Source organism: Zea mays, chromosome 1 (genome assembly GCF_902167145.1).
Source record: "Zea mays cultivar B73 chromosome 1, Zm-B73-REFERENCE-NAM-5.0, whole genome shotgun sequence".
Classification (NCBI taxonomy): Eukaryota; Viridiplantae; Streptophyta; class Magnoliopsida; order Poales; family Poaceae; genus Zea; species Zea mays.
The window spans coordinates 218,397,809-218,419,863 of NC_050096.1; the positions used below are offsets into that span (position 1 = coordinate 218,397,809).

Consider the following 22,055-nt stretch of genomic DNA (forward strand, 5'->3'; position numbering starts at 1 on the left):
GCGTGCGTGAGTCGTTCGAGGAACGGAACACGGGTGTGTCGTCTTTACGCTGTGGGAGAGGGCTCTCATGCCGCTTCAGGAGACGATGCGAGCCTGTAGGTGATTGGACCGCTGCTTCCGCACGTCTGTTGTTGTAATTACTGTCGGTCGTCTTTGGTCATATCAACTGTCATGCCTATTCCCGCGGCTGACTGATCCGTGACCGTCGCACTTAATTGGCACTGTTGGGTCATGCGCGGGGCTGCCTCGAGTCGTTGCACTGGTTCTGCAGTCGAGAAGACGCAGCATTGGTGCAAGTGGCAATGCGGTTTCCTTGCACGTAGTAACCGATGCGCCGGTTACATGACATGTGGGCCCAGGCCTCCATGCTGGACCGCCGGAAGCGACGAAGCTGAAAGGGTGCACAACCGTGGTGCGGTTGTATGCTTCTTGCGCGGCGGTCCGCCCTTTCGACCGCTGGTTTCGGCGAGGATGAGAGAGCGCTTACCCGCGGGGTAGTTGCATGCTTCGTGTGTGGCGGTTCGCCCTCCTCGCGTGTCGGGTCAGTTTGTATGACATGCAGGATCTATCCCCGTGTCGTAGGGTGGAAACCCTGGAGCACGTCGGGGGAGACTTCGCCCGTGACGCTTTGGGGCGCAAGTGGGGAGATCCGCCTTTAAAAAGGGATCGATCCCCCGGGCAGTAGCCATGCCTTCGCACCCCTCGCTTTCATCGTGTCTTCCCACCTTCCGAGCCCCCAGATGGGGTGCACCTGTGTTGCCTTCTTCTTGCTGCCGTTGGAGGAGCGCGACTTCGTGGGGGTTGGCGCTCTTCATCATCGCTCGGCTTCAAGGATTTTCATCATGCAGCCCGGCTGCAGTCCCTTGCCGGCGGTCACCCAGGATGATGACTGTCGGCCTTGTGGTGGGGAAGAGCGAGTCGGGCCGTGGCCTCTCTCTTGCCCTCAGCTTCAAGGACGTTCATCATCCGTGCTGGGGAGGAGGGCGAGCCGAGTTGGGGCCCTGCCTTCCGCATGGGCTGGCGACCCGTTTCTTCCTCCAGCATTCGGGGGAGAAGCACGTCCACCAGCCTTACGGAGGAGGCGAACTTCCACCTGCTGCCCGGTCGGGGTGTGGTTGTCCGTCCACTGCACGGGCGACGGTCGCGCCGTGCGCAGGCCGGCCATGTCCACGGCCCTTCCCGCGCCGCCGGCCGCACCGGGGTGTCGCACAACACGTCGTACGCCGCGAGGGCGGTGTTCGTGTTCTGGGATAGTCTCGTCCTCGCTCCTATGGCGAGGACGGGAGTGAGGACCTGCCGGTGCGCACTGGGGCGGCCGCCATTCGCCGGTGTGGCGTTGGCGCACAGGTGGCCGATGTCGTCGGTGCTGAGGTGGTGGTCGCCATAGGTGAGGCTTCCCCCTGCAGAAGCGGTTGCCTCCGCCGACGAGACCGTCAGTGCCACCTGCGCTCCGGACCTCCGGCTCTTTGGATTTAATGGGTGGTTCTCGCCCCTCATAGGGGGACGTGGGCGAGGGCCTTTTCACAGTAGCGTTTGCCCTGAGGCAATCGCTGTTGCTGTCTAGCCGCCCGAGGCGGAGGTCGTTGTCGCTGCTGGTGCAGTGGTCGCCGGCGAGCCGCTTGGAGTTTGTTATCTCGCAGCCCCTCTGGTGTGGAGGTAGTTCATTCCTGCGGGAATGAAGCTGGAGTCCCGTTTGTAATGGTATTTGCCTGAGAGCAAAATGTAACTGCTTCAAGTACTAAGACATCTGTCGCAGGTTGGGAAAACCGCCGAGGGCGCTGCCGACGTCTAAGTCTAGATACCATAGTTACCCTAAGTATGTGTGTTTGTTCTTTGTTGCTGCTGAGGCCTGAACATTTGGGTATAAAGTTGTGCTTCTTTCCTCTTATTTTGAGCATCAGGAGTTGTTCCTTGGTAGCAGAATCACTTATCCGAGTGTGAGCTACCTTTCACGGAAGGTGATGAGTGAGGTATCCGTATCCCGGAGGCGTAGGAGTCCCTCGGCTCGGTCGGCCTTGCCGTTCAAGGTCTCTCTCGCTCGTCTTTAGTATTCCGCTATCGACGCAGTCGAAAGGCACGCCCAAGCTATGGCCTTACAGCAGCATGCCCGGGCCGAACGTATGTTTTGTCCGCTTTGTGACTTTGTTTTTGTCTTCATTCTTCTCCTCGTGTCTGAAGAACATTGTCCGGTTGTCTGCAGGTTTCGAGACGGCTCTTAACGAGTCCGTCAAGAACTGCAAGGCACTTGCCCAGGCGGCTGAGCAGAAGGAGGCCAACTGCGTGGCCATGTCCGAGGCTATCTCGGCCTTTTGCCGGGCCTTTGGCCTCGATGACGTCCCCTCGGGTAGCTCCCCCTAGAGTCACCTGCGGGCCTTGGGCGGCCATGTGCGTAGCAGACTCCGCGGGGCGCTGCACCATGGCGTTAGGCGGGCCTTCGCCGTCCTCGCTTCCCACTACGACGTGGATTTGGAACGGGTCAGCGAGGGGTACTTCTTACCCGACGAAGAGGGGGCCGCCTTAGCCGAGGTCCAGAGGCTTGACGCGGCTGTCGAGGGCCCAAGCACGGCGCTGGCTTCCTCCTTTGAGGTGGAGATCCTTCCGTCCGTGTCGCCGTCTGAGGCTGGGCCAGATTCTGCCGAGGGTGGAAACGACGCCGAGGGTGCTGCTCCTCCCCCTGCCGATACATGAGCCTGTAGGAACAGTTTGTTTTAAGTATGCGTATGTTTCTTGTGGCCGCTGAGGCCTAAACATTTTTAGTGTCAGAGTATAAAGCTGCGTTTTCTTTCCTCTTGTTTCGTGCGTTAGGACTTGTTCGTCGGTAGCAGAATCACTTATCCGAGCGTGAGTTACTTTTCGCGGAAGGTGATGAGTGAGGTATCCGTATACCGGAGGCGTAGGAGTCCCTCGGCTTGGTCGGCCTTGCCGTTTAAGGTTCCTCTCGTCGTTTTTAGGATTCTGTTATCGATATAGTAGAAAAGCACGAAAGTCGTTTTGGCGGAAAACTTTTTCGAGGAAAATTTTGACGCAGAGGGGGTTCCCCCCTTCTAGCCTCTGAGGGAGGTTCGGTTTTTGCTGAAGCAAAGCCGATCCTCCCTTGACGGTTAAATTTTATTTATACACGTAAAGAAAGCAAGATACATGAATGACTTGAAACATTTTAAGGGTAGAAGCGACGTAGCTGTTGGATGTTCCAAGCGTTGTTGTAGACTTCGCCTCGATCGTTGGCCAGCTTGTATGTCCCGGGCTTCAAAATCATGGCGATGATGAACGACCCTTCCCAGGGAGGAGTAAGCTTGTGGCACCCTCGGGCGTCTTGTCGCAGCCAAAGTACCAAGTCTCCCACTTGGAAGCCTCGGGGCCAAACCCTTCGGGCGTGGTAGCGTCGAAGAGACTGCTGATACCGCGCCGAGTGTAGTAAGGCTACGTCCTGAGCCTCTTCTAGTAGGTCCAATGAATCCTCTCGACTGGTCTAGTTGTTTTGGTCATCGTATGCCTTTGTCCTCGGGGAACCGTATTCCAAGTCCGTGGGTAAGATGGCCTCGGCCCCGAAGACTAGGAAAAACGGCGAGAAGCCCGTGGCCCGGCTCGGCATCGTTCTCAGACTCCAAACCACCGAGGGTAGTTCCTTTATCCACCGCTTGCCAAACTTGTTGAGGTCGTTGTAGATCCTTGGTTTTAGTCCCTGCAAAATCATGCCATTGGCGCGCTCCATCTGCCCATTTGTCATTGGGTGAGCTACGGTGGCCCAGTCCACACGGATGTGGTGGCCTTCGCAGAAGTCTAGGAACTTTTTCCTAGTGAACTGCGTGCCATTGTCGGTGATGATGGAGTTTGGGACCCCAAAATGATGGATGATATTTGTAAAGAATGCCGCCGCCTGCTCGGACCCGATGCTGGTTAAGGGTCGGACTTCGATCCACTTGGAGAAATTGTCGATGGCGACCAGCAGGTGCGTGAAGCCCCCGGGTGCCTTCTGCAAGGGACCAACGAGATCCAGACCCCACACGGAAAACGGCCAAGTGATGGGTATTGTCTGCAGGGCCTGAGCGGGCAGGTGCGTCTGTCTCGCGTAGAACTGACACCCTCGGCAGGACCGTACAATTCTAGTGGCGTCGGCCACCGCGGTCGGCCAGTAGAAACCTTGTCGGAAAGATTTTCCCACGAGGGCCCGAGGTGCTGCATGGTGACCGCAAGCCCCCGAGTGTATTTCTTGTAACAGCTCTTGTCCTTGGGCGACGGATATGCATCATTGGAGAATGCCTAAGGGGCTGTGGTGGTATAACTCTTTTTCATCACCCAGTAAAACGAATGACTTGGCGCGCCGAGCCAGTCGCCGAGCTTCGGCCTTGTCGAGGGGCAGCTCTCCTCGGAGGAGATATTCTAGGTATGGGGACGGCGAGTTCAGGTTTGGCGTAACCCCATTCTGTTCTCCCTCGACGCGCAGGGCCTCACCCTCGGTGGCCGAGGGTACCTCGAGCTGGGCCGAGGTCTCCTCGGGTTCGGGCGCGTCGTCGAGTTTGACGGATGGTTGATATATGTCCCTAGAGAAGACGTTCGGGGGAACCGTCGTCCGCCCCGAGGCTATTTTAGCCAGCTCATCCGCAGTCTCGTTGTACCGTGGAGCAACATGGTTGAGTTCCAGCCCGTAGAACTTATCTTCCAAGCGCCGAACTTCGTCGCAGTAGGCCTCCATTTTTCGATCGCGGCAATGGGAGTTCTTCATGACTTGGTCAATAACGAGCTGCGAGTCGCCGCGAGCGTCGAGGCGCCAAACCCCTAGCTCGACGGCGATGCGCAACCCATTAACCAAAGCCTCATACTCGGCCATGTTGTTTGACGCCGGAAAATGGAGGCGTATCACGTAGCGCACATGTTTCCCGAGGGGTGAAATGAAGAGCAAGCCAACACCCGCTCCGGTTTTCATAAGTGACCCATCGCCGCTGTAGCTAGGTTCTGGTCGGCCCCGTTGAAGGCCAGGGGCAGCCCTGCCCTGGCATCATCAATGATACGGTGTTGGACGTCATGGGCCCGATGACGTGCTCCTCCGGCCTGCCCCCTCCTGCTCGATGTTTTGTCAGAGCTGCACAAGTCGCCTTGTTTCTTCGTCGAGCTTGGCCTGCATCTCGCAGAGTTGCTCGAGCTGTGTGCCCTGACCCCCCCCCCCCCCCCCGCAGGGACTCGGACCACAGCTAGCTCCCGCGGGATCTCAACGCGAGACGCAGGCGCAGGGGCGTCGTCGTTCTCTGGCATGCCGAGGCGGTCGTCTTCGTCGTGATCCCCCTGATCGATGTGGAAACACTCGCGACTTGGGTCGTAACCCTCATCGTCAAGGTTGTGGCCATCGTCAGAGCAACCGGAGAGGCAGTAGTCACATGCGAACATGAAGTCTCGCATGGCACTGGGATCACTGAGTCCAGAGAAATCCCAACTGAAGTCAGGGTCGTCCTCTTCCTCGGAACCCGCGGGTCCGTAGGTTGAGACGACCATCAGTCGGTCCCAGATTGACCACATATGGTACCCTGGAAGGTCAGGATATGCCCTCGCGAAAGCGCTCACCGAAGCGGGGTCGCTTGGTGGATCGAAGCAGAATCTAAAGGGAACAGGGTGGAAGACTGATGGTACCTCCTAGTTGATGGATGGTGGTGAAGTCGCATCAGGGACAGAGCGTGTTGTTATCTCAGGTGCGAGACTAATGTCCGACAAGTCCCTCGCAAGGGTGCCGGCGTCATCAGTCTGCTTGGGGTTGGCACGTTGCGAGGAAGTGACACCCGTCGTTGTCTCAGGTGCGAGGACAACACCCGACATGTCCCCCGCAGGGGTGCTGGCGTCGTCGACTCGCTCTGGTCCGACAGCCGACGAGGTGCCACCTCCTGCCTGGCCACGGTTGCCCCGTCTCCTCCTCCTCCGGTGAGGAGGGTGGCAAGTAAACCCGGGTGCTCTTCTTCCGCCATGGGGGGAAGACGTCGTCGAGTTTGCCTCCGCCGGGCGAGCCGATGACCGTCGTTGTTGTCGTGCTGAGGGGAGGAGTACCATGTCGTAGCTACCGTCGCAGAACATGAACTCGAGACTCCCAAAGTGGAGCACCATCCCGGGCTGAAGAGGCTGCCGAAGATTGCCCATCTGGAACTCAACGGGAAAGTATTTGTCAACACACATCAAGCCCCTACCTGGCGCGCCAACTGTCAGCGTTTCGGACCCGCGAGGACCCTCAACCAATCAGAGAATTTGTCGCTGTGTGTCCCTGCCCAGATGGGTTGATGCAAGATGGAATACAAGAGGGAGGATGAGGCTTATATTATCTTGCACCGAGGTGCTCATAGTCGGAGTTACAAGCGTTGAGAGAGAGAGTGTGTGTGTGTTCGGCCCTGAGGTGAGCTGTATGAGTTAGCCTCCTCTGCGTTTCTCCCACTCTCTGCCTGCCTCTTGGAAGGCCCTGGACATCCCCTTTTATAGATACAAGGAGATGGTCCAGCTATACAATGGGGGTGTAGCTATGTGCTAACGTGGCCGGTGGAGAAGTACTTGAGCCCTGTAGAAGCGCAGCTGCCGTTGCGGCACGGGGTCCTGCTGACGTTTCTTTCTTTCGTAGAGTGTTGAGAACAACCGACGTCATGGATGCACGCAGGGAACCATCATTACCTGTTACCGGAGTAATCCAGATGGGACACCTGTCTTGTTCCTTCATAGCCTGAGGCAGCTAGCTAGGGGTAGGGTAATGATGTATCCCCAGTGGCGTAGTCGGTCCGAGGCCGAGGTCGGGCGAGGCGGAGACTTCTCCTGAGGCCGAGGCTAAGGTCGGGCGAGAATGTGACTCCTCCCGAGGCCGAGGCTGAGGCCGAGGCCCGGGGTCGGGCGAGGCGGAGACCTTCTCCCGAGGCCGAGGCTGATGCCGAGGCCTGAGGTCGGGCGAGGCGGAGCTCCCTGTTGCGCCTGAGGCTGAACTCGGGGGAGGTCGTGACTTACTGTCATTAGTTTTACCCTGGTGGTTGGCACAGTAGTCGGAATGGGGTGAATAGTGTTGTTTTCCTGTCAGAACGATCAGTAAAGGGGTGAAGTGACTGCGGTCACTTCAACCTTGCCGACTGAGGCGCGCATGTCAGGATAAGGTGTCAGGCGATCCCCGCATTAAATGTGCATGCGATACGGTCGGTTGGTAAGGCGATTTGGCCGAGGTCGCTGCACGCCAAAGTTTGCATGTGCTTGGCTACGGGCGAGCCGAGGGTGCGCCCACTGCCTGAGGAGGTCCTCGGGCGAGGCGTGAATCTGTCCGGTACTACTGTTCTTGCCCGAGGCCGGGCTCGGGTGAGACGAGATTGCGTCTCTGAGGCTTCAACTTGGAACCACGCTTACCGGTCCTTACGACCTGTTTTGAGGATGTTTTCTAGCCAGGTTAAGGAGCATTGGGGGTACCCCTAATTACGGTACCCGACACACACCGGACAGTCTGGTGAATTATAGCGGAGCGTGCCCGAGTTTTCCCGAGAGTGGCTGGTTGGACCCTGTACGGTCCTGATGCACCGGACACTGTCCGGTGGCACACCGGACAGTCCGGTGCGCCAGACCACAGCACACTCAAGTCCTTTTTGCTCCTTCTGAATTAGATCCCTAACTTGAATATTTATTGGTTTGTGTTGAACCTTATGCACCTGTAGAACCTGTATTCTAGAGCAAACTAGTTAGTCCATATATTTGTGTTGGGCATTCAACCACCAAAATTAATTGTAGGAAACGGTTAACCCTATTTCCCTTTCACCTTTTCTCTCTTTAACACATCTATGCTTACCTTTTCTATCTACACCCTTTCCTCTTGCACCTGTCCGGTTGGCAACCTCCAACCTCTCTTAATCAGTCAAGATCAGAGTCGGCAGCATCTTCACCAAGTGCATATCAACGCTCCTGTTAAGGGGGTTAGCCGCTAACCCCAATGAAGACAATGCGATCAACAGCAACCAACAAGATCAAAGTGGCGTAGCGAAAGCGTGTGTGGGTCCTAACCCACAGGTCCAAGAGATCCTCAACAATTGCATCAGTGGGTCATGAACATCTGAAGGTCAAAGCAACCAGTCTGCAGGTTAAAGTTGCCAGAGTCAAAGTTGAGTTAAAAGAAGTTATGAAAGACCTATGAACAAATCTCATTTTCTTGCTAGCATTTTCTTGAATCTCGAGGGCGAGATTTTGTTAAGGGGGTTAAATTTGTAACACCCTAAATTTGGGGGTATAAAATTTCTTTCAGGTGTTACTCTCTCATTTCTCTGTTTTCCTTCTCTTTTTCCTAAAAATGGAGAATTATTTTTTTGTATCGACATAAACTGTGATATCCTGGCCCCTAGGATGGGATATCCTGGCCCAAGGATTAATAGAATTAATAGAGTATCCATACCAACAAGGTGCATCTTCTTTTTCGGAAGCCTATCTCGAAAGAACCTCCAAGTTAAGCGTGCTTAGCTTGGAGCAATTTGGGATGGGTGACCGATTGAGAAGTTTTCTCGGGTGCGCATGAGTGAGGACAAAGTGCACACAAAAGACCTGTGTTGATCTGTGGGGACAATATATGATCCTAGAGAGCTGCCAGGAATAAGTACCGTCGGTCCAAGGATTGGACGGGGTGTTACAAGTGGTATCAGAGCCAACCCTCACGGTTTCACGGGCGTGTGTGGGCTAGTGGGTTCGGGTGTATGGCGCATGGCACATGTGGGCCCAGAGTGGTCAAATGGCATGGCATATGATGGCACTAGACATACAGACGTGGCCAAGAGGGGAGGTTCCTGGATTGGGGTTGACCGACGAGGACGTCGGTCTTCTAAGGGGGGGGTGGATTGTGATATCCTGGCCCAAGGCTTAATAGGATTAATAGAGTATTCATATCAACAAGATGCATATTCTTTTTCGGAAGCCTATCTCGAAAGAACCCCAAGTTAAGCGTACTTGGCTTGGAGCAATTTGGGATGGGTGACCGACCGGGAAGTTTTCTCGGGTGCGCATGAGTGAGGAGAAAATGCGCACAAAAGACCTGTGTTGATCTGTGGGGACAATATATGATCCTATAGAGTTGCCAGGAGTAAGTACCACCGGTCCAGGGATTGGATGGGGTGTTACATAAACCTAGTGGAATAAGCCCTAGAGGCACTTTGGTTGTTGCATTCATGCTGTTGCACGGTGTTTCTAAAGTGCAAAATGTTTTTGAAAAATGTTAGTATATCCAATAGAAGCTCTTGGTAGATTTTTATATTTTTTGGAATATTTTTCTATTTTCCAGAAACCAAAATCTATTTATTTAAGGTACTTAATAATGTTTTTAGAAACTCTAAGTATATTTTTTGAGTTCATTAGGTGTCAAACCATTTCTAGGAATTGTTTTGTAATTTTTGGAAGCATCTATAATATTTTGAGCACAAAATATGGATTTCTAAGCTTTTCTGAATTTTATAAATGGTAAAATCCGAATTTTAACCGAATTTTCATCTCGTCCGAACCCTAGATATATATACATATCTGGCTTCTCCTCGTCGAGCCTGTTCTAGAGCACTAAATGGTTTCTCCAGATTCAATTCCCACCTCCCGGAATTGCTCGCCGAAGTTCGGAAAGCGGTTCCAACCCGACGAGCAATTACTTCCGATCCGTGCATCGTCTGTGGAATCCGAGGGTACCGTTGCGTTCGTCTCGTCGAGGGCTTCATCTGGGTGTGTCCGGTTCGTCGATCGGACCTCCGAATCTCCATCGATCGACGATTTCCTCCTCGGCTCCGGCGAGGGTCTTCTTTCCCGGTGAGAAACCTCCATTGTTTTACCTAAGGTTTCTTCATTTCTCTGTTTTCCCGTATGTGTAGGGCCTTCCCCTCCCTCCCCTCACCTCCCCCGGCGGCGGCGCCCCTCACCCCTCCTTTTTTCCCCACCGGTGCGACCCCCTCTCCCCCCGGCAGTCAGCGGCGGCGGCGGAGGCGCCCGCGCCCAGCCCGCAGCCCTGCACGCGCGCTCCTATGCCCCTGCCTGCGCGCCCCCCCCCCTGCGCAGCCCCCTCCCCCTCCTCCTCTCTCTTCTATGGATGGGAGGAAGAAGATGAGATGAGTAGAAAGATGGCGGTTTTGTAATTTAGTACGCATGAATTTCAGTTTAGTTTAAAACAGTGATAGCTTTTACGTTTTAAACCCGATTTAATCCTTTTAAGTTGTGTTAGATTTATATTCAAATTATCTACATGTTAGAAGTATTTTCCCTAATATTGTATATTTTATTTAATTTATTTAAACATTTGTTTGATCGATGACTAATAGAACGACGTTTTATTTAAATCTAATTTATAATTTCGAATTGCACATTTGTAAATCAACATCAGCGCAGTCAATGTTAACTGAACTATTCTATTAAATAATTAGTTAGTTTAATCATATTATTTGTTTATTAGTGTTCGCGTATGGTGTTGGCCTGCGCGCCGTGCGCGTACCGTGCGCGTGCGGCCGTACTATTTCACGCTTTACGTATTACGTCTTACACCACTAATTCGTCTTGCTTAGAGTCGCTAATGTTATTTAAAGTAATTATTTAACTAAGAGTTGTTAGTGCAATACAACTAATTAAAACTAGGCGATAGCTCTAGTTGCATTTAACAAATAGCGATTAATATAGTTACGTCGAATTAAATATTCTAATTAATACTTACTTAGTGTAAACACGTTAACCCCTCGACCGTAGCTTCGACTATTGCGGTTCTTTTTCTCGCGTAACCGTAGAAGTGCTCTCTATTTTATATTGCTCGCTTTTATAATATTATATATTGTATGGTGTAATGTTCTTATGCAAATATATTATTGGGGGCCTTCCCCTTCCGAAGGTCCTAAAAACATAATTAACCATTTGGCTTTAGCATGAACTATTACAGGAAGCTTCGTCTCTAGGAGATAAGCCTCTTTCTAATGACGAAAGACACACATGATGAAGATAGATCTAAAGAAGACAAGAGTAAACGCCGAAGCTAATAGCGGACATAAATAGCTGAAGAAGGAAAACGGAGGAATGCTGATAATGGCTGAAGAAGGAAAAGACTATTTGGTCCTTTATAATTTGTATTACGATCATGTGTAAACATTAAGAACATAAATGAACTTTTGCTCGGGCTGCGTCCCGTGCCTATAAATAGATGAACAGTAACATCGTACTGTTCAGGCTGAATTGTATTCACTCTCTCGCATCCTCGCCTTCAACAAGCCGAAGGTACTAATGTAATATTATTATTATAGATATTCATATATGTTTTATGGAATGAAAGAATAAAAGAATTATTATGATTTAACTATCATATTTATTTCCTTGTATCCCTATCTTTGTATTGATATGATGAAGGTGTGTCCTTCCTGACCTTCGTCCGAAGAGTATTACACCCGTAAGGAGATAATACTTCGAGGGACGAAGGTCCTTTACGATTAACAATTGTGTTGCCTTGTTCTTGACTTACACCATTTGAGAACAAGTGACCAACATTTGGCGCCCACCTCCGGTGAACTCACTTCCACAACCTTCGGCAAGCATCAACCTTCGACATGCCGCCGAAGAAGGCAACGATGCCAGCCACTGGACACAAACCAGGACGCACTCTCCTTGCGCGAGGCTAGGAACCAAAAGAGGAAGGCCACTAGCCCAACTCTTCAAAAGGACCAGCTTGACCAGGAGATCAGGGATTTAGAAGCAATCCATCAACAGGTGCAAAGAAAAAGTGAGAAAATGCTCCGGCTGGCCGATCTTCAGAAGAAGATTGACGACGCAGCTGAGGAGATGCGTCATCTTACTCAAGATGGCCAAGATCGAAGGCCTCAGCACAGGGAGCTTCGTCAGGAGAGCTCATTCAACGAAGATGAATGGTACAATGACTTTCATCATGGTAACTTTACTTTTGATGATGCTTCTCCTCTGGTGGCAGAATTGCAGGCTACCCCGTGGCCATAATCTTACAAGCCACCTTAGTTGCCCATGTATGATGGGCACTCGGATCCAAAGCAATTTCTGATGAGTTACGAGGCAACAATATCCTCGTACGGGGGCAACGCTACTATCATGGCAAAGTTCTTCGTCATGGCAGTCAGAAGCGTGGCCTAGACATGGTATTCCTCCCTTAGATCAGGGACAATCACATCATGGCAGAAGCTGAAGGATATGCTGGTCACTAGTTTCCAGGGCTTTCAGACAAAGCCAATTATTGCTCAGGCCTTGTTCCAGTGCACGCAAGACCAGGAGGAGTACCTGTAGGCTTACGTCCGAAGGTTCCTACGTTTGAGAGCTCAATCGCCTATAGTGCCCAATGAAATTGTCATTGAGGCCATGATTAAGGGGCTTCGGCCAGGACCTACAACCAAATATTTCGCTAGGAAGCCCCCACAAACCCTGGAGAAGTTCCTTAAGAAGATGGATGAGTACATCTGGGTCGATAATGATTTCCGCCAAAGAAGGGAGGAAGCATACAAGTTTTCTGAGATGACCAGGGGCTTCGGAGGAGGACTTCATCCCAGGCATATCAGGTCAATCCATAACTCCAATGCTAACGATGAAAGGCCCAATAGTGCTCAGAGCGGCCATCATCGCTCACAGTCTTCGAGCATGCAGCAAACTTCCTATAGGCCACCAGCTCCGAGAGGCAGAGGAGGAAGAAGCTTCAGTGGAGGAAGATTCGGTAATCAACCCAGGAAGTTGTATTGCCTCTTCTGTGACGAGGTTAAGGGCCACACAACAAGGACGTGTCAGGTCACAATCCAGAAGCAAAAGGAAATTGTTGAAGCCGAGGCATGGCAGAACCAGCCGAAGCAAGTCCTTTATACTGCTTCGTGCTACTCTCCATACATCCCAGAATATGTAGGCAACCAATAGACTACAGCTTCACCAAGTCACTCCCAAGCTTCCTGGGCCCAATTACTGCCACCCCCACCAATGGTGCCTGCCCCAAGCCATGATAAGCAGCCAGAAGGGCACCTTTGGCCTCAACAACAACGTGATCTTCGGGATCAGTCTGAGGTTCGCACAGTTAACAGTACTGTACCTGAGGCCAGGCACATCTACTGAAGATGACACATCGTTTTGGTCAAAAGAAAGTCCTGATATGTCCCATTTCTACTATTTTTTGCTTTCATATTTCTGTTGCAAAAGACAATATAGTAAGGTTTAACATTCAACTTGATGTAATAAACCTATCGTTACACCATCGAGTGTGACAAAATCAAGTTCCTAAGCTCCAAAGACGTTCCTAAGGGAGCGCAGAGTAAGTTCTGAAGCTCAAAAGTCGTTTCTAAGGGAATACAGAGCCAAAATGCCACCTAAGTAAAAGGTGAAGAGACTCCAAATCACTCCTAAGGGAATGCAGAGCCTGAATGCCACCTAAGTAACAGGTGAAGAAGTTCAAAAGTCGTTCCTAAGGGGATGCAGAGCTGAAATACTACCTAAGTAAAGGGTGAAGAGACTCCAAAGTCGTTCCTAAGGGGACGCAAAGTCTGGATGTGTATTCGTGTAGGTTTTTTTTACCTTCGGCATAAATATTATTTTGCATCATACCATCATAACATATCGCATAGCATTGTATCATACATCATTTTGCATCAGCAAAAGGCTATGGAGAAGAAGGGAAATTGCTCCTTCGCAACATGTATCTTCGGTGGATATAATTTACTACACGAAGCCCACCTTCGTCAACATCTTTGAGCAAACTCAATGTTTTATACTCGAACAAAATATATTGAGATAGATTTTCCATTCTTCGTGGGAACGCCAAGCTGATTCGAGGTGTTTAGATATTTGATTTATTAGTTCTGCGGAGCACAAAAGGCTTTTGCCTACATGGTAGTAGATGATGTTATTTATGAACAGCAGCCCTCAACTCAAGTGATGCATTATGATATTATTATTATTATTATCGGGAGTTTTGGAGACACAATAATGTCGCTGGGTGTGGACGAACGAAGCCGTGCGTGCGTGCGTGCGCCGGGGGCAGAGCGGCAGCGGCACAGTGCGCGGGGCCTGCGCCCCCCCGTGCAGTTGAAAAGATAGGTGCCTGTAGTGGTTGCAGGGCTCATTCAGACAGCACTGGAGGGCATGCATGTTCTGTCAAGGCATCAGGGCTCCGCGCCTGGGAGATAGATCATCTCATCTACTCTACTACTAGTCTACTACCCAGGCAACTCAAAGCAATGCAAGAGAGCCTGTTTATTGTTGGGACTCGTACCCCGCCCAGCAGCTCTGCACATTTAACAATCCCACTCATGCTTTTGTTTCTTATTATTATTATTATTATTACAAAAAAAAAAGAAAATAGGCCGAACCTGCTGCCTGAAACCCGCATGCACCACCTGCAGGGGCCTCTATTTAATTTGCGCTGGTCTCGTACTTGACGTTGCGTCCTGCTGCTCCTTTGAGATTCCTGCTGGAAGATTGCGATCTCTGCCTTCTTTTCTTTTCTTCTTTTTTTTTAAAAAAAACAAAAGGCATCAGTTTGAGTACTTTTATTGGCTAAGTACGAAAACATTAACTCCCGGTCAAGAGAAAGGTGGTGTGTGTTTGTGCGTGCGTGCGTGTGTGTTTAATAAGGCCCAGCAGCCTCCCTGAGCTGGTCGTTTTATATGGCCAGTCAAGCGTTGCAGAGTAGTATATTGTCTATGCATTACTACTTGACTAAGCAGCCACTGAACTCTGCACAGGTCTACTTGGCCCTCAGAGTACACATTATTCACCGGCCAGTCGTCGTGCAAAGAGCACAGTTTCTGTTACCGCTGATGATTGGATGCCGTAATTAATAGCCGGTTCCCATTCCCGTCCAGATTTCCATCGCGATTCGCGAGGAAAAGCGTCCGTGTGTGTGTACACGCGCTTCAAACTGTTGGGCGCATGTACACGTACGTACGCTCGGACGTACCGATCCACTGTTGAGAGTGAAAACTGAATGGGGAGGGGGAGAGAGAGAAGAAAGAGAAAGAGACCAGTAGCAAGTAGTAGTAGATCGACGATCAGGCAGGCGGGCTACAGTGCTAACCTTCTCTCTCTCTATCTCTCTCTGGCCGTGCGTCGTCCTTGCAAGCCACACATGTGGTGAGATGACATCTACACGTGCGGTGGGGACGCCCGATGCTTTGTTAAACTCGGTGAAAGCCATGAGAGATGGCAGCGGGCGGTGTGGTGGTAGTAGTAGACAGCTGGGACAGTGACAAGCCTTGCGTGCAGTAAGATCTTCTGCGCCCTTACCTTAATTACCCCTCCTCCGCCTCCAGTTTTTACCGCGCGAACCCTAGTAAAATAACTCCCGCCAGTGTGCTCTCTCTCTCTCTCTACGACTATTTTTCACCCCTTCTTTCCCAGTTCCGTGCCTTGCACTTCGCCTTTTCAAAAAGCTTTTGCCATATGCAGTACACATGTGTTAATAGAGTAGTAACTTTCTTTTCTTTTGCAAACTGATTGAGATCCAAAGCAAGCAAGCAAGCAAGCTGTATGTACTTGCAAACAACACCCTTGGTAGCTATCCCCCTCCCGTGCCCGTGCCCGTGCCCGTGCCCTGCAATCCCCGACCCGGAGCAGCAGCCACCACCGGCGCGGCGTCCCGCGAGCCAGCACAGACGATCCCTCCCCATTCCCGCCCGCACTGCCCAGCACCAGGAGGAGCAGCTAGCCTATCCAACAGTGAAAAGCACACACGCGTTCCGGACTCCGGACTACGCCCGGCCCTCCCCTCCCCTCCCCCTCCTCCTGCGGTTTTTAGACAGGGGAGTGCGTGCGCCCGAGCGATCCGTCCATCTGACGGGAATGAGAGGGTGCGTGCGTGCGTGGGGGAGAGTGAGATGCCTGCCTCCCTGTAGCGTGTAGGAGTAGCTCTGGCCTCTTCCTCTACCTCCAGCCGTGCGGTTTTCTGCTGCGGAAGAAACGGGAGCAGTGTCGCTCGTCCCGCTCGCGCGCACATCCTCAACTCGTCTCCGTCTCTCCCGCGGCAACTGACGACGATGCCGTGCTCGTCGCCGGCCCCGACATGGCTGCTGCGAGTGTCGCCAGCGGCTGCCGCGGCCGACCAGGCCGCCGCCTCGTCCTCGTGCTCATCCAAGGGCGGAGGCCGCGTGCTCACGGCCGGTACCACCACCATGGACACGGCCGCCACCGCTGCCGCCGGCGGCAATGCCGCCGACCTCCAGGAGAGCAGCAGCAGCGGCCAGTCCCGGCTCGCGGCGCGCGGCCACTGGCGCCCAGCGGAGGACGCCAAGCTCCGTGAGCTCGTCGCGCTGTACGGGCCCCAGAACTGGAACCTCATCGCCGAGAAGCTGGACGGCAGATCCGGTACGCGCGTCCATCATCATCATCTTGCATTGTGGTAATCTCATCTGACTGACCTCAGCCTCAGGCTCAGCTGCACCGATCATCCATCCCCATACAAAGACACTGTATACATACATTTTAACAACAACAAGGTTTAGCTCCGCATGGCCTATTACTGCAATGCTTGCTGCGCAGGGAAGAGCTGCCGCCTCCGCTGGTTCAACCAGCTAGACCCCCGGATCAGCAAGCGCCCCTTCAGCGACGAGGAGGAGGAGCGCCTGATGGCTGCGCACCGCTTCTACGGCAACAAGTGGGCCATGATCGCGCGCCTCTTCCCCGGCCGCACGGACAACGCCGTGAAGAACCACTGGCACGTCATCATGGCGCGCAAGTACCGCGAGCAGTCCACGGCCTACCGCCGCCGCAAGCTCAACCAGGCAGTCCAGCGGAAGCTCGAGGCAGCCTCCGCCGCGGTCGCAATGCCGCCGGGCGCGGGCGCGGGAGACGTCGCCGTCGGCCAGCACCACCACCTGCTGGCCGCCGCCGCGGCGGCCCACGCCCACGACGCCGCCTACAGCTTCGCCGCGGACCCCTACGGCTTCGGCATCCGCCACCAATACTGCACCTTCCCGTTCCCGCCAGGCGCCGCTTCGGCTGAGGACCCGCCGCCGCCAACGCAAATACATCCCTTCTGCTTGTTCCCTGGTGAGCACTCCGGCAATCCCTACCCGGCCCGCCATTACCTGCTAGCACGACACCGCACTCGCACGCCACGGATGGGATGATGTATGTATGACAGGCGGGCCCCTGCTGGCACAGTAACTCCCGGCTGATTGTTGCCCCCCACCGAGTCCGGCCGGCAACACTGGCTAACAGACGAGCTCGAGAAGCTCGCGGAGCCCATCTATGAGCGAGTGCGACGGGGACTGGTCTAGTGTTCTCCTAGCCGCCAGTGATGGATCATGGATTTTCTTTTATTTTTACTGTGACCTAGCCGGGCTTTGTTTACAGTGTTCGTGTGACGAGACCTATCTATCTACCTGAGGGCTGAGGCTGAGGGGAGGGGCTAGCTGTACCTGTACGGTTGCGGCTGCTGCGTTTGCACTGTAGAGGGTGGAGGATGATCGATCGATCGAGGAGAGGAGTCCGCACGGTTCGGCACACAGTACATTCAGGCAGGCAGGCAGGCGCACAGCATCGATGAACCGTGATTCCATGATAGGGAGAGACACGGGGACGAATCAATGGAGGCCTCGATCGGGCGGTGCACTGCAGCACGGCCTCCGACCCGTCCGATCCCGCCGCAGCGTGGGTAGCCAGGCACGCACAGCCTTGCTCGCCACCGGCCCCTGGCGGGCGTAAATGCCTTTGCTTGAAATAGGAAGCCCTGCGGGCGAGATCTCGTCGGCATCGGAGACCAGACCAGGCACGCACAGGCCGCGCCGGCCGGGAAGACTTTGGACTTTGAGCACGGCGCCACAGTGGCGCGCACTGCATGTCGCACAGTGCCGCACACGCTCGCTCGCTGCCAAGAGGTGAGCAGAGCAGAGCAGCAGTGAGGGGCTTTAGATGACGTGCCAAGGCGATGCCCGCCATCAATGCGCGAGGGCGCTACCTGCCTGCCCCTTGTTGCTCACCTGCTGCTGTGCTGTGCCTTCTGTTCTCGCATACAACATATCTCCTGTGTGCTGTGCTGTGCTGTGCGTGCGTTTTCTTTTCTTGGAGGGTTCTGTTTGCTTCTTAATTCCCTGCTCAGCTGATTACTATTGGTTTCTTGATTGTGTGCCATCGCGGCGTCGCTTTCCTGCTGGTCTCTAACTTCCAAGATGCAATTAATCAGTCGCTAGTAACACCACTGTCTCTCTCTCTCACGCGACCTTCCAATCTGCTTGTCTTCTGATCCATGCCAAACAGGGCCCAGCAGCGCGGCGGCGCACGCCGACAGCAGGCGCCTTCCCTGGCCGCCGTCGTCGGACGCGCCCGGCGTCGCCCGGTACGGGGAGCCGCATCAGCTCCTGCAGCTGCCCGTTCAAAGCGGCTGGATCGACGGCGTCGGCGTGGCCGCGGCCGGCCACCACGAGCCGCCCTTCGTCTTGGGCAACAACGGGGGCGCGGCCGCCTTTGAAGGGACGACAAGACAGCAGGGCTCCGGCGCTCACTTTGAAGCTGCCGCGGCGCCGCCGCCGCCAGCGTTCATAGATTTCCTCGGGGTCGGAGCCACATGAACGCGCGCGCATGTGCATGCATGCTCGACTTCACCACGCGCCTTGCAGTTGCATGTAGTGGGATCTAGCTAGGACAGGTAGCTCGAGCAGCCTCTATCTAGTATCTAGCTAGCTACCTTTGCCATATATGAGGAGTAAGTACATCGATCCAAGGCTTAGGTTTAAGCTTATGTAGTAGCACTATGTATGTATATGTATGTCTGAATGTCTCTGGCTAGATAGGAACTAGTGACGGAGATTGAGCTTATTTATTTCGGGGCTTTGTAGAGGGAGGGATGCTTGGACTTTGATCATTTGGGATCGGATTAGTTACTTGATTAGCCCCCAGCCATATATGTATGTATGCAAGCAAGATAGATCGTCGATGATGGTGACTTGCAGAGCTAAATTTGCAATTATCCATTCTTTTACTAGCCAAGAGTAGAAGCTAGTAGATTTGCAGATGGGATAGCCGAGTATACGGGGTTTTCTTTTTTGCTGCATAGAAGAGTCTGCTTGGTTTTAACTTTTTTTTTTTTTGCAAGGGGAGACTATAAATACCATCTAAACCAGTCATTTCTCATATGTGGAGCTCGGAAACATTGTTAGGGAGTTGATACTCTAATCCTTTGGCTCTAGACACCTAAGTGCTAAAAGAATCAGTGATTAGCATTGATGATTCGTAAAGTGCTTAGATTAGTTAGACCGTTATCATAACGTTTGCTCTAGGTTTGTTTCTAGTTGTTAGAAGTGAGGTTAGACATTCTCAACGCATTAGTGCTTATGTGCACCATTGTATTCCTTAACGTTATGCATGCCATTGTATTGTACCGAGTGGGGTTGTAACTTGTAAGATCACATCAACTACGTCTGTGGTGTAGCCTTCACTATGTACTGGAGGAAACGAGACTAATGACATTTCAGCAAGAATCTCGACAGTGAGCACCTGATAGAGATAGAAGCGGAGCACCACTTGCACATGGAGAAGGCTCGTGGCTATCTATAGAGCTTGGTCATCGCATGGGCTACCGTTTCATGGACTCTAAGAAGGACTAGTAAGAAGCTTGCACCTTATTGATACCTTGGTAAAAATATTAGCGTGTGCATAGGAGTTTGCATCTCTATCATATTTAAGCTTATACATTTATATTATTACCTTTGTTGGGTGCTTTATCTTATTAGCTTAGGTATAGACTAGTGAATAGGTCTAGAACCCAGGTTGCAAAACTCTTTTTACAGTAGAGATAACAACACTTTGACAAAAACTTAGTTGCACATACCAATGCTTGTTTATCCATATAGGTTTTATTTAAGAGAAATATTAGAGGCCTAGATTAGCATGAAAAATGGTTGTGATAATTCACCCTCTCTTAGACGTTCACGTTCCTTTTAGTGATATTATGGTAAACAGAGCATAGGTTATGGAATACTTTCCTTCCTCACACTGCTTAGTGTCCTCCCAAGTTTGGCCTTCAGAACACATACACTCCTTCGCCTTTATACGGAGTAATCATACACAAAACATGACAAACATTACACCAACCAATGAAGACATAGAGCGAAAAGGTTTTGAAAATATTCTACATGTCAAGACTATTCCAACTTGACCAAAACTATCAAAAACATATTTTAAATAATATATATATATATTCAATGTATAAAAACTAGGTGATATTCCCCAATTATTTCTAAATGATGAGGTTACAAATGTAAGAATTCTGTTCCTGGTTAACACTGGAATGGATTGTGGGTTGATTAAAAGAAAATAGAGGGACACTTTAGCAAAATTACAGCGCCAACGTAGGGTTGATTGGTATTGACTTACATGGGTGCATTGTGACCGTTGGATCAGAATCTAACATCTTAGATTAGATTGGCCTATGGTGGTCTTGCTCGATGACAACCTCCTCCACAGTGTTGGATCACCAGAATTCATGGACCCGATGATCCTAAGTGCCTCCAATGATGGGATCTACTGAAAAATCTAAAGCACTCACAGACGAACTCAAGGGTGGCGAATTGGAGGTGGCAGGTGATGGGATAACGACTCATCATGGTGGAGGCCTTATAACAGCGATGGAGTACATCAATGAGCAATTACTTAGGCCTTAAAACATAATTGGGGTCAACGACGGGATTGAATCAGTACCTCATTGTGAAGCTCGTGGGACGGATTTGGTGTCGGAGATTGAACAACAGTGTGTGATGGAGTGGCACGACAAGTCGTCGACCTCTATGAATAGGGTAACACAGGGCAGTGGAGTTCAACGGGGTATGTGTTTTAGGCGTTCTAAACCTAGTTAAGATTCTATGCTTGGTCTAGATGGTGGTTAAGTCACTAAAAGCTCAAAAAGCCTAGCAATAAAACTCGACCGAGGAGGGAACGATCACCCTCCCGGTATAATATTAAGAAGAGATCGAAACATTGGTGGATTGGTCCCAACTGAGAAAATCCCTGAACCATGGACCCCATCACTAATGGGCCGGCGTCAACCGTCCACTTTGTAACGTTCCAACCACAGGGTGGCACACAAGACATCATAACTTGATAGTGGATGAGACACAATGAGGGGATTCTTTTAAACAAGCCAGAAGCTTTGCACTATAGTATTGAGAAGGCTATGGCTTGATTAGATGAGAGCATGGGATCATGAAGCTCAACTTATAGTCCTAGGACTATAGTTCTTAAGGTAAGGCTAGGGCAATGCGTCACGTGTAAGGAACTCCTCGGTGAACTCAATTTTACTAGGACTTGGTTTGGGCCGAATGGGAATGAAACAGAACAAGTTAGGGAAGGAATCAGTCGGACATGTGTCTAAGTTGGTCTCGATCGACGAGTCATGCTAGGGTGAGACTTGAGAAGAACGGTGGTGGCCCGAGTCAGCTTATTCCCCTAACACGACGCAGTGTGGGAAGGAGGAAGGAGATGACAAGGGGTCCCACTGATCATCGACTCCGAGAGTGTTGTGGTTGAGAGACTAGAGAGCAAGGTCCAGTCTGTCAGTGACTCAGAGAAAGAGAGGAGACTAACACTGCTGTCACTATGTGGTTGAAAGCCATTGGGACGCACGTGACCACTGTTCTTTTCTGATTTGGATTTTAAAATTGAAATAGAAAATTAAACCAAATTTAAAGCAAATAAATTTGAATTCACTTAAAACAAAATAAATATAGTGGCATAAATGCATTACTCAAGTTTGAGAAAAAAACATATACTTTTAATCTAGAAAATAGTTAATGTCTTCTCCACAAAGTAATTTAAACACATATAAAATATATTTTGGTTTTAAAATTAGGGTGTTACAAAAATCCAAGGATATATTTTCATTATAAGTCTTGGAGTAATGTGGTACTTATTAGTTTTATTAGCCATTGACTCTTTATTGAATCTAATCCACTATGTCGTCATGAATGAAATATGTTTTTATATTTTTTATTAAGTAGGGTCCATCTATTTAGATAGGCGAAACAATATTTATCTTTAGTAGTACGATACAGTGATACATTAATTTTGTATCTACAAATATATTTTGCTTTCTTATATATGGCTACTTATTGTCGGCGTTTCGACCCCGGGGGTCTCTG

General features: G+C 51.2%; 1 protein-coding gene across 1 annotated transcript; it reads left to right on the forward strand.

The window, feature by feature from the left end:
- Positions 1–15,757: 15,757 nt before the first annotated feature.
- On the forward strand, positions 15,758–18,901 carry LOC100273887 (uncharacterized). Its single transcript, NM_001367343.1, has 3 exons — positions 15,758–16,287; positions 16,462–16,971; positions 18,181–18,901. Exons 1-3 carry the CDS (start codon positions 15,960–15,962, stop codon positions 18,489–18,491), a joined length of 1,149 nt encoding a protein of 382 aa, NP_001354272.1. The 5' UTR covers positions 15,758–15,959; the 3' UTR covers positions 18,492–18,901.
- The last annotated feature ends 3,154 nt before the right edge of the window (positions 18,902–22,055 follow it).

Coding starts and splice junctions, on each gene's coding strand:
- LOC100273887 (NM_001367343.1), top strand. CDS start 15,960: ATGCCGTGCTCGTCGCCGGCCCCGACATGGCTGCTGCGAGTGTCGCCA. Junction 16,288..16,461: donor GAAGCTGGACGGCAGATCCG/GTACGCGCGTCC, acceptor CTTGCTGCGCAG/GGAAGAGCTGCCGCCTCCGC. Junction 16,972..18,180: donor TCCCTTCTGCTTGTTCCCTG/GTGAGCACTCCG, acceptor CATGCCAAACAG/GGCCCAGCAGCGCGGCGGCG.